At 46.5% G+C, this 12739-nt stretch overlaps 2 protein-coding genes across 2 annotated transcripts in view; both read left to right on the forward strand.

Moving 5' to 3' along the window:
• Nucleotides 1-3253: 3253 nt before the first annotated feature.
• LOC133451245 (uncharacterized) lies at nucleotides 3254-6172 on the forward strand. Its single transcript, XM_061730216.1, has one exon. It carries the CDS (start codon nucleotides 3254-3256, stop codon nucleotides 6170-6172), a length of 2919 nt encoding a protein of 972 aa, XP_061586200.1.
• A 1320-nt stretch (nucleotides 6173-7492) lies between these two features.
• The window catches only part of LOC133451246 (uncharacterized), a 47438-nt gene continuing 42191 nt past the window's right edge, over nucleotides 7493-12739 (forward strand). Inside the window, exon 1 of the mRNA XM_061730217.1 lies at nucleotides 7493-7762. Coding sequence (XP_061586201.1) covers nucleotides 7741-7762 — 22 coding nt within the window. The 5' untranslated portion in view covers nucleotides 7493-7740. The remainder of the gene's footprint in view (nucleotides 7763-12739) is intronic.

The following is a 12739-nucleotide window of genomic DNA, read 5'->3' on the forward strand; positions in this document are numbered from 1 at the left end:
AGCTTTAATTAACGTTGCTTCCTTTAGTATCCGGGCTTCGAATCCTGTCAGAGCTTGCCTCAAAGAACATAAAAATGGCAAAAGAAATATTTGAACCCCTTGAAATTTTAAGGTTTTCTACTCTAATTCAGCATAAAAATGTTATCTGATCTTTAACACAAACTGTTAAACAGAAAAGTATCTACTCTGCACGGTTAGACCCCTAGTGGGAAAGCGCCAAACCGAGTGGAGCCGAGCGGGGCTGAGTAGGTACTAGTGGAAAAGCGCCATTACTCTGCAGGGCTCAAGTGACCCCATTCTGATTTCTTTCCCCCCTCCTGTTCCGTTGCATCTTTCAACTTCAAGAATAACGAGATGGAATCTGGGTTTCTTTCGCCGCCATAAACGTTCACCGAAGCAGCTAACAACAAAGCGTAAATGCTCAGTGGGCGTGTCACTGCGCTAACAGGTCCATGGACCACATCCTCTGTTTCTTTTTTTTTTGTTTTTAAACTTTATTTTTAAAGATTTGTATATTTTTGACATTACAACTAAAACGTAACAATGACATAAAATTAAAAGCAAAGCAAAATAAAAGAAAGAAAAATAACAAAAGTGAACAGATTGTAACAACAGGGCAGGTCAGTGAGTCACTCTGAAATCAACAGCAAAGGAAAAGTCACACGGCAAGCATTGGAAGTTCACCTCCATCAAAAGTCCCAAACATAAATCCCAGGCCATCAATTACACATACATATATACCGACACAGAGGGATGTGAAGAACCTGTACAACTGTCTATCTTCATAAACATCTACCTCACATTCTCACAAAGATGTACACACAACTCCACACCCTCTTCTTCACCCATCAAAATAAGCTGACCACTTCCACCAGTAAGAATTACATTTACCCATATTGAGGTTCAAGGAGAAGGTTATTTTTTCCATAATATATATTTCATTCATAATTCCTGTCCATTCCTCTTTTGTCGGGGGCTCTTTAGTCAGCCACCTCCTTGTTAGAGCTTTTTTACTGGCTGCTAACATTATTTTAAACTGGTATTTGTCACTTGGGTCAAGTGTGGCAGGGGTATTTCCAAGATATATTATTTTGAAATCCTGTGTGATCTGTAAACTCAATATTGAATTGGTTATATTTATTATATCCCCCCAGTAGGGCTGGATCGTTGGGCAGTCCCAGAAGATGTGGAAATGATCTGCCTGGGGGTTTCCACACTCCCGCCAGCAGTGTCCACTTCCTGGCTGATCTTTCTGTGGATGTTTCATTTTTGGAGTGATGAAAAATCTTACCATATTTTTCCAAGCAAATTCCCTCCATGCACCCGAACTCGAGGTGCTCAATTGGGTTTTACAGATGTTTGACCAATCTTCATCTGATATTTTTATTTTAGCTTCCTTCTCCCATTTATGTTTAATATAAAGTGTGGAGTTCCCATTTTGAGACTGTAAACATGCATATAGTCTTTCATTTTTCTGATGGACTTGGATTTATATGAGTTGATCAAAATATTTATTAGATCTATGTTACACTCTTCTGTTGTTTTTATATTACTGTTATAATGGGCTCTAACCGGAAGATACCTATGGAAGTCATGTTTTTCTAAATTATATCTATCTTTTAGTGTTTGAAAACTGTCTAATACTCCTTTAACAGAGATGAGGCAGTATGTAGTAATTCCTTGAAGGGACCAGTGTTTGTATCTCCCAACCATTTGAGCAGGTTTAAAGTCTTTATCATGTGTCACCCACATCACACATCCTCTGTTTCACCTGCGCTTGCTGAAAATACCGCCTGTGTTTCGGCCTCGCTGCCTAACTTCTCCTGGATCAGTAGCCACGCTCGTGTACCTCACAAGGTTATTCACTGTAAATGCAGGTGTAGGATATAACTCACTTTTAAAGGAACTGATGCAAAGAAAACCAAGAGTGGATGTAGGCAATGAGTCAGGACTGGCCATCGAGACCTGTGGTGTAAAGAGAGCCGCCGTTTAAAACAACCAAGACGGCTGCAGGACTAGTAGTAACACCTGCGCTCGACAGTCGTTCTTCAGCGCTCCTGCTCCCCTGCAGACTTTTGTTGACAATAGTCATGTTGTCGCTCTGCTTATGTCACATACTTCCCGTCTCTGAGTATTGTAGTGAAAAAATAAAACTGGCCAGGTTAGCTCCCAATCTGAGGAGCCAGTCAAAAGTTAACTGACAGCCGTCAGAGTTCCTCCTCTGGAGCTCACCTGGACAGCCTATGGCTTCCTCAGTGTTTGCTTGTCCTGTTTTTGCTATTAACAACAAAGACCCGTGAGCAGTTAAAGGACTCAAGGGAAAATGTGAAGTTAAGGTCTTTAAGACTACCTTTTCAGTATTTAATCTGACCCCAAAACAGAAAGTTAAAGATTCTACATTTACTTTCCAACCACCATGTCTGGGGAATGATGTAAACTATAACGAAGATCCTGATTTGGAAATCTGACCTTTTTGGTCTTTTTTTTTTTTTTTTTTTAGATTTTGAACTTGTTTTTAGAAGTTCAGAGTTTCCATATTCCCAGTTGTCATTGAATGCAGCATTCAGCATGAGGCAAGATTTAGGATTTCAATAAAAAAGTATGTAATTATAGTGATTGATGAATAGAATATTGTTGAAAAGCACTAATAAGAATGATCAGAATGGAGTGATGGTGCAGCAGAGAACGTTTCATAGCTGTAAATGTCATCGCAGACTGGGATGGGGAAGAGGGATTTATTACCATGCACCTGTGTATTTGAATAAACTCCGCCCTGATTAGTTCCACCTGTTTTCTGCCAAACTTTCTGAGTGGCTTTTCTCAACGCTGCAGAAAGGCAGAAAGACATAAACTTTTTGGGTTTGTTCAAAAACGTTTCTAATAGATTTTTTCTGCATTTTTTTTTTTTTTTTTAATCTATCCGGCTGAGATCATGGACCGTAGTCAATGGTAACTTTAGAAAAAAAAATCTGTTGAATATTCTCTAACTTATGACAGACTGAAATGGTCCATAATCTTGTATAAACATGACTTATTTGCTGTCTAGTGTGGTACTGCTATGGCTGCTATTCATTGGAGAGCTTTGTGCAAGTATTAAATGTAAGGATGCAAGTTAAATTTGATTTCATACTGCATGTTGTTGATAGATCTTTTGAAAGATTGTTAATTGTGTGATTACTTGACAGCTTCTCATCATGGATTTGGATCTGATATGTTGGACGAAATTTCTGAAGACCCACTGAATTATTCCCAGATGCATTTCCTTAATCCAAGATCACAAGCACCTCACAGCCAGCCCAAGCATAAAGTCCAGTCCCAGGCCTTCAGCAACCAGCCCAGGCCAGAGTCCCAGAAACCCATCTACAAGCAGAATCCTCAGCCTGAGGGGTTCAGTACCCAGCAGAGGCTTCAGTCCCAGAAGGCTGAGCCCTATGTACAAGGGCTCAGTGCATTTGGCCCTGGAAGTCAACAAAGACCTGAGACCCAGAGGCACAGCTATCAGCACAAGCCTGACATTCACAAATCCAACCACCAGCCGAAACCTCAGCTTCAGGGATCTGACTTTCAAGCACCCAGCTATGAAACAAGACCCAGGCCCCAAGGACACAGCTTCAAACAGAGATCTGAGCCCCAGACACTGAACCACCAATCATGGCCCCAATCCAGGAGGCCAGAGCCCCAAGCCCCCACTGACCGGCTGAAACCTCAGCTACAGAGGCCAGAGGCCCAAGCGCCCAGTTATCGGTTGAGATCTCAGCGCCAGAGGCCTGAGCTCCAAGCGCCCAGCTATCGGTTGAGGCCTCAGCCCCAGAGGCCAGAGCTTCAAGTGCCCAACTATCCACTGAGACCTCAGTCCCAGAGGCCAGAGCCCCAAGCGCCCAGCTACCTATTGAGGCCTCAATCCCAAAGGCCAGAGCCCCAAGTGCCCAGCTACCTGTTGAGGCCTCAGTCCCAAAGGCCAGAGCCCCAAGTGCCCAGTTACACACCAAAGCCTCAGCCCCAGAGGCCAGTGCCTCAGGCACCCAAATACCCGTTGAGACCTCAGCCTCAGAGGCCAGAGCCCCAAGCGCCCAGCTTCCCGTTGAGATCTCAGCCTCAGAGGCCAGAGCCCCAAGCGCCCAGCTTCCCGTTGAGGCCTCAGCCCCAGAAGCTAGAATCCCAAGTGCCTAGCTACCCACTGAAGCCTCAGTCCCAGAGGCCAGAGCCCCAAGCGCCCAACTACCCATTGAGGCCTCAGTCCCAGAGGCCAGAGCCCCAAGCGCCCAGCTTCCCATTGAGGCCTCAGCCCAAAGCACCCGAGTACCAACTGAACCCTCAATCCCAGAGGCCAGAGCCCCAAGCGCCCAACTACCCATTGAGGCCTCAGTCCCAGAGGCCAGAGCCCCAAGTGCCCAACTACCCATTGAGGCCTCAGCCCCAGAAGCTAGAATCCCAAGTGCCTAGCTACCCACTGAAGCCTCAGCCCCAGAGGCCAGAGCCCCAAGCGCCCAACTACCCATTGAGGCCTCAGCCCCAGAGGCCAGAGCCCCAAGTGCCCAACTACCCATTGAGGCCTCAGTCCCAGAGGCCAGAGCCCCAAGCGCCCAACTACCTGTTGAGGCCTCAGTCCCAGAGGCCAGAGCCCCAAGTGCCCAACTACCCATTGAGGCCTCAGTCCCAGAGGCCAGAGCCCCAAGTGCCTAGCTACCCACTGAAGCCTCAGCCCCAGAGGCCAGAGCCCCAAGCGCCCAACTACCCATTGAGGCCTCAGCCCCAGAGGCTAGAGCCCCAAGCGCCCAACTACCCATTGAGGCCTCAGTCCCAGAGGCCAGAGCCCCAAGCCCCCAACTACCCATTGAGGCCTCAGTCCCAGAGGCCAGAGCCCCAAGTGCCCAACTACCCATTGAGGCCTCAGTCCCAGAGGCCAGAGCCCCAAGTGCCTAGCTACCCACTGAAGCCTCAGCCCCAGAGGCCAGAGCCCCAAGCGCCCAACTACCCATTGAGGCCTCAGCCCCAGAGGCCAGAGCCCCAAGCGCCCAACTACCCATTGAGGCCTCAGTCCCAGAGGCCAGAGCCCCAAGTGCCCAACTACCCATTGAGGCCTCAGTCCCAGAGGCCAGAGCCCCAAGTGCCCAACTACCCGTTGAGGCCTCAGTCCCAGAGGCCAGAGCCCCAAGTGCCCAACTACCCGTTGAGGCCTCAGTCCCAGAGGCCAGAGCCCCAAGCGCCCAGCTTCCAATTGAGGCCTCAGCCCAAAGCACCCAAGTACCAACTGAACCCTCAGTCCCAGAGGCCAGAGCTCCAGGCTCCTAACTATCAGCTGAGACCCCAATCCCAGAGAGCTGAGCCCGATGTGCCCAAGTACCAACTGAAATCTCAATCCCAGAGGCCTGAACCCCAAGTGCCCAACCATGAGTTTAAACCTCAATCCCAGAACCCTGGGTTTCAGGGGCCCAACTACCAGAGGCCCCAAACGCTTGAGCCACAAGGGCCCAACTACCAGTTGAGTCCCCAGTCCCAGAAGCCTGAACCCCAAGCGCCAAACCGTCAGCTGAAAACTCAATTCCAGAGACCTGAGCCCCAAGAGCCCAACTACCAGAGGCCCCAAGTGCCCAACCACCAGCTGAAACCTCAATCCCAGAACCCTGGGTTCCAAGGGCCCAACTACCAGTTGAGTCCCCAATCCCAGAAGCCTGAGCCCCAAGGGCCTAACTACCCACTGGAGCCCCAGCGGCTTAAGCCCCAAAGGCACAGTTACCAGCAAAAATATGTGTCTCAAATGGTGAATTACCAGCCAACGGCTCAGTCCCAGAGGCTTGAGCCCCAAGCACATGGCTACCAACAGAAAGCCCACACTCAGGGTCCCGACTATCTGCAAAGGCCTGAACCCCAGGGACTTGGCTACCAGCAGACCTCCCAGCCTCAGAAGCCTCAGCCCCAAGTGCCTAGTCACCAGCTGAGGCCTCGATCCCTAAGGCCCCTGGGCCAATCACCAAGCCAGCAGCAGAAGCCCAAGCCCATAGCAACCCAATATGAGGTGGGAAGTCCTCCCCAGGGGCCCAGCGGCCTACAGAGACCTCACCTCTTGGCACAACCCTACCAGCCTGATGTCAGGTCGAAGTCTCCTGGTCTTTCCCAGGATGAAGGTGTAGTGAAGGAGGACTTTGAGGTGAGTTACAATCCCAAGATTTAAAGTTGTTTTGTGAGTTGAGTCTTGTTTGTCTCACACCTACAATTTTGCATATTACAGATCGATTTTGAGCCTTTGCAACTATGGAAGTAAAAGATCCAGCAGCAACACGAAAGGCAGCTTAAGGAACATACCAGAAAGGCCTCTTGGTTTACCTCATCCTTCAAGATCACCCTGATTAATTTAAATATAATATAATTTAATTTCTTTAATTGGATCTGAATTACAATTATGTTGTCAATGATGTCTGGCATTTATTTAATTTATTTTTAATATAATGTGTTCGGTATTCTGACTTTTTTTCCCCCTTTTTATTGTTAACTAATGAATGGAGCTAGCTGTCCAGCCATTGACTGTATAAGAGGAACTGGACAAACACCTGGTGACGTCACCCAGGTTCTCTGGAGTGCTTTTGAAGTCTGAAGTACTGCGCATACGCCTGCTGAGACACACCCACCTTAGTCAGTCACCATTAATTATTTAGCTTAGCTAATGTTAATCAATACTATTTTTATTGGCTCTGATCATTTTGAATGTCATTTCAACTGTTGCTACTGAAATTACACCTGAAAAGAGGACTAGGAGAGCTAAATTCCCCCTTATGGGACTGTTTTGACATTTTAAGTCATTTTTTGTTTTTCAGTTTTGATTTAAATTTAGAGTTTTGAAAAATTGGTCATCCTATTTAAGTTTTCTGCATTCTTTATTTTGTAAGAGATTAAACATGTAAAGATGAGTCCCGTTAATGCTATACAATGCAAAAATATTTTCTTTCTTTGAGCAATTAGAAAAATGAAGAGCCAAACATAAAAAAAAAACAAGGCAGGAAACAAAAATTAAAAGTTGATTTTTACCTCCAATTTTATTTTGTTGGTTTTCATTGTTTGTTTTAGTTTAATAAAACTTTTAGTTTTAGTTAATTCCAATAACTCTGATGTGGACTATAGAATGAAAATATTTGTTTTTTTGTACCAGACACTGTAAATGTTTAGTTCTGGGGTAAAGCTGGACATTTTAACATGGATGTTAATGGAGATGGAACTCCAAAGTGAGCCATTCACTAATTGTAGCAGGTGACCTCGAGTCATTGATAAAAGCAGCTGAAATGAGTTTCCTGGAGGGATCCAACCTGAAAGTTAAGGCTGATTTATGGTTCCGCGTTACACCAACGCAGAGCCTACGGTGTAGGGTACGCCGTAACCCTACGACGTAGGCTCTGCGTCGATTTAACGCGGAACCATAGTTCAGGCTTTACGCACAAAAAACGTTGTAAATTCCGAGCTTGCCCACAAGCCCTAAACGCAGCACGAGAGCCGCCCCGCTCAGCTGGATTTGTGCCGGCAGCCTGAGAGTCGCTGCCGGAGCCAGTCATCCCTCTCTCAGGGTCGGCCACCCCGGCTTACAGCCGCGCGCTTGTTTTCGCCCTGTTTGGCGATGATGTGGAGGCGCAGCGACGTTTGGGGCGGTGCGAGCGGCTGGTGAGCGACTGGCGAGCGACAGGTGAGCGACGGGCGACCGGACAGAAACTCAGGGACGGCGTCGGAGGAACTGTTGCACCAAATCCTGCAAAGATGTCCCTGCTGTGCGTCAGAGGTATGCTCTCATGGTTTCTGCACTTCTGGAGGGGGGGACACAACAAAAACCGTGCAAGGTCTTGCTTGTAAGCTTTTAACTTTCTTGCTGAGAACAGGTAAAAGTTTCCCCTCTGCAGGAGAATATTTCACTTTTAAAATCAGGGTTGTGCAGTAGAGAACTTCTGAGGCAGTAGCCTATATCCAGGGGAATGTTATGTAACATTATTTATTGTATGGCCATGGTGGCTTATCTGCCAGGTTTGACATGAGTGTTGTGATGTGGGAAATTAAACTGGTCAGGTGTGAAACCTCCTGCAGTGGTAACTCATAATGGATACAGGGTTTTGCCTGTTTTATGGTGTGATACAAGAAGAGGTGGACAGAGTACTCGACCCCAGTACTTGAGTAAGAGTACAAATACTACTGGTCAAAACTTACTCCGTTACAAGTAAAAGTAGCTCAGTCAAAATATTACTCGAGTAAGAGTGGAAAAGTACTTGCTTTTAAGTACTTACGTACTTAAGTATCCAAAAGTAAATGCTTTTAAATTTACTTTAAGTAAAAGTAAGAGTAAATTTCTTATTTTCCACATCAGTAAATTACTATATTTTTTCTAAAGGCTATGTCTTGACTTGTTGCGGCTCTGTCTTGACAAACGCAGGCTACTTTGGCGGTATCGTTTTGAGGAGGCTTGACGTATTTCCGCTTTACGTACATCCCAGTGGAGAGCGTGCACTGTGATAGGTCTCCTCCTTTGACAAAAACAGCTTGTGTCCAATAGGATTTTAGGGAAGAAGAAAAAAGAGCAGACCTGAAAGTAACGAGTACTTTTCAGCCTTCCTAGAAATTTACTCGAGTAAAAGTAAAAATATTTGTCTTGGAAATGTATTCAAGTAAGAGTAATAAGTACCAAAGAAATCTAATACTCAAGTAAAGTACAAATCCTCTGGATATGTACTTAAGTACAGTACTCGAGTAAATTTACTCCGTTACTGTCCACCACTGGATACAAGACACAAACGTCAGAAATGGTCGAGACTGAAGTCCTGGGGGGTTCTTTTGGGAGAACTAAAGTTGCAATGGATGCAAATGCTCACAAATCCAGAGTTTGAAAGTGTAAATCTCACAGCGTGTGGCTTTAAAATGGGGAAAAAGACGGAATAAATTATCAATTTATTTGGGCTGTATTTGTTGCATTTAGTTTTAAGTAAATATAAAAAAACAACCCACAACCCAATGAAGTATTAGTTGGTGGAAGTGCCACGAGCTTCCGGATCAGTGACGTGGCCCCACACGGGGCCGAGGCGCCCCGAAGCGGGAAGTTGACCTGCGGGTGTCCAGGTGAAGCGTGTCAGCAGGACTGGGCAGCTCTGCAACTGTGAGAATGAACAGACAGTTGCAGTAAACCTGTGTGTGTACTGAGGGAGATGAAGCTCACTTCATTCAGAGGCACGACGGCCACAACGTCACCACTTTATTTAGAATAGCCGTCCCCCTCCAGGTGGATAATTGCTCCTCTTTCACCGAAATTGATTGATTTTTCACACCATCAAACTACTGTCTGGCTGTCTCTCGCGCTCTGGCTCTGGCGCTTTGTCTCTCCCTGGTGTTTTCTCTTTTTTTATAAACGTTTCTCATCTCTGGACCCGAGCTCTGGCTGAGGCCCGGGCGCTCCCCCAACACCAAACTCATCTGTTATGGAGCGATGGGAGCGTGAAGTGTGAGAGATGGAGGGAGTCTAGCTCAGGCGGGCTCAAACCAAGGAATAAATCTAACCCTGCGAACAGAAGGTGTTCATGAGTTTTACTGATGCAAGTGGACTTGAACTTGTCTAGATCTGGACTTTACTGAGATTAGATTCAGGTGTCATTTCAGCAGAAACACTTGACATGAGGATGTTTGGACAGATTTGATCACGACTGTGACGTCACATCAATTAGCACGGCAGGTTAGAATAAACTACTGTGATTGACACGAGGTGGGCGTGTCCCAGCTCTTGAGAAAACCTGTGGGTGATGTCACAGGGGTTTTGTCCAGTTCTTGTACAGTACAGTACAGTGGACAGAGTTTGCACTTTTGGATCGGTTGGTGTAACTGGTGCACGGGAAGATCGGTACATCTCCTAGGTGTGAAAATGCTGTGAGAGCCACTTTCACCAGACATGCTGCACAATGAATAACATATCTGCAGGATCTGGGGTTTACTAATCACCTTATTTCACACTGCTGTTTTGATTTGTGTTAGCAGGCCATGTTTCAGTTTAAATTCATTATGAGGTTGATCCGCCACGCTGGATGTGTCTCTGAACACGCTCACCAGCTCCACCGTAAAAAGCTGTGATTATGGTAGAGTTTTAATTGGACCAGAAGTTCAGTTAAACACTTAAGTTTCAGATTTTCGCTCTTTTTTTCTTTCATCTCAAAGACGACTCCTGGGGAGTAAATGTAATCCTTTTAAGTTGTCTCAACACGCCAGCATCAGACACATCAGAGTATTATCTGGGATTCACGCCTCTGGTATAGACGGGCCATCTCTGATACGAGGAAGTTTCCCGCCGGGGAAATGCGGACGAACCAGCAGAGCGGCATTCTGGTTTCTCGACAGCCGAGATAATGTTTAACGTGCCCGTTTCCTCGTTCCCGCGCTGGATGGAGGCTGGATGACGGGTGGATGGATTCGTAGTCTGGTTTATACTGGACTTCATCCTGTACCGTTACCGTCACCAGCTGAACCCAAGTCCCCGGTCCGTCTGACCTTTCACACACCCAGGTCACCCAGGTTTTCTAGACGGCCACGCAGGCACGATGCGGACCTCAGGTCGACGGACCCGTCCCGCGGTCTGATCACCGCTTATCCCACCTGGATGTGTCTACCTGGAGCGCTGGCGTGTTTTGTGTCACCAGTGTGTTTGGTGAGACGAGACCCGAGGTTGAGTTCATCAGTTGGAGATTTCTGCTAGACTTTTATTTATTCATTTATTTTATTATATTCTAAACATTCCCAAACCCTTTCCTCATTTATTTATTTAGGGTAAATGTTTAACTTGGACGAGGCAGAACCACTATGTGGGTCAGCGGTTGAGTTAAGGTGCAGCAGGTGAGCCAGCGTACCGGCGCTCTGCGCTGGAATGACGGGAAGACGAGTAAAGCTTCAGTGGGAAGGGGGGGGGGCAGGGATAGAGGGGGAGTAATCCTCAGGCCATCTGCTGCTTTAGCTGTGTGTGTGTGTGTGTGGCTGTGTGTGTGTGTGGCTGTGTGTGTGTCACGTGGGAAGGTGTACTTCACTTCCTTGTTTAGGCCCCACCTCTATCCTACATCTTCACCTCACAGTTAACTGTTGCTTCTGGCCAACCAGGAATTTCTCACAGGAAGTTAAAATGTACATTCCTTCATAAATAATTAAATACAACCGGTAGGATCAGCTGATGCATGAAAACGGAGATACAGCAAAGATATCTGAGTCAGAATCAGGTTTATTGGCCAAGTCAAGTCAAACAAGACAGGGAATTTGACTTGGTTATTATGGCTCAGTGTACAGTAAATGGACAAATGATGGCTATTATTAACATATATACAATTTAAAAGTGAAACGTGCAGCAGTATGAGGTAGACATGGTTATTGAAAGGTGCATTGTTACAGCATATGGTTGTGGTTATTATCATTGCACAGTAGTTGATTACTCTGAGACTCTATAAGTGATGAGAGTTCATCAGATCAACAGCTTGGGGGAAGAAACTATCTCTGTGTCTGGAGGTTTTGGCGTACAGAGCTCTGTAGCGCCGTCCAGAGGGGAGGAGTTCAACCAGACTGTGTCCTGGTGTGAGGGGTCTGCAGAGATGTTACCTGCAAGTTTCCTGGTCTTGGACAGGTACAGGTCCTGGATAGATGGGAGGTTAGTCCCAATTATCCTCTCTGCAGACCTAATTGTCCATTGCAGTCTGTGCCTGTCTAGTTTGGTGGCTGATCCGAACCAGACAGTGATGGACGTGCAGAGAAAGACTGGGTTATGGTAGAGTAGAAGGTGGTCAGCAGCTGCTGTGGCAGGTTAAACTTCCTGAGCTGACGCAGGAAGTACAACCTCTGCTGAGCCTTCCTCCGGACAGAGTTGATGTGGCTGGTCCACTTCAGGTCCTGAGAGATTGTGGATCCCAGGAACCTGAAGGAGTCTGTGGTGGGGGGGGGGGGGGGTTCCTGGAGTCCACTGTCATCTCCACAGTCTTGAGCGGGTTCAGTTCCATGTGAGTGATTATGAGTATTTAGTCGTCATATTCACCACCCGCCCAAAAGTAAAAGTCCCTCTCTAACATTTAGTCGGACCGCCTTCAGCTCTGATTACGTCACACATTCGCTGCAACATCGTTCCCTATGAGCTTCTGCGATGTCGCAGCATTTATTTCTGTCCAGAGTCAAGAGCATTAATTCTTCTCCCAGATCTGGTGTCGTTGATGGGAGAGTCGGACCGCTGCGCAGTGTCTTCTCCAGCACGTCCCAGGTCTGGACCGGTGTGATCCATGTGTGCCGGGGATGTCTCGCTATCTAAGCCCTATGTATCCTAGGATGCCACCAGAAGAGAAAGCATCTATTGATGGAAGAACCGGCTCGTTCAGTACCTTCGGGTGGTTCTTAGTACTACTCGCATCGGGCAGCTGTTGATCCTGGTTGTTGATGATGGTCTGGGGCTTGGTACGCAGAGCTAAACGTGAGGCTGCCTGGGTGGTCAGTAAAGTTGCTTTTGTTAACGAAAATTATGACTAAACATCATCGTCAATGAACCTTTATCACCTGAGGAAAACGAGACGCAACAAAAATCCTGGTCATGTGACGATAACGATAATTAAATATATAATGCAATGTTGTAGACGAATAAAAACGAAACTAAAATGTAGATTACAAAATAAAAACTCTGCTAAAATGTGTCTTAATTTTCGTTGACCAAAACAAGATGAAATGTTCTGACAAAGATCCTTAATATCCATTTTTAAGTAGTTTCCTCTGG

This window comes from Cololabis saira, chromosome 9, assembly GCF_033807715.1.
Source record: "Cololabis saira isolate AMF1-May2022 chromosome 9, fColSai1.1, whole genome shotgun sequence".
In the NCBI taxonomy this organism is placed as follows: Eukaryota; Metazoa; Chordata; class Actinopteri; order Beloniformes; family Belonidae; genus Cololabis; species Cololabis saira.

Excerpts from the sequence above, each read along its gene's own strand:
- LOC133451245 (XM_061730216.1), top strand. The coding sequence starts at position 3,254 with ATGCATTTCCTTAATCCAAGATCACAAGCACCTCACAGCCAGCCCAAG.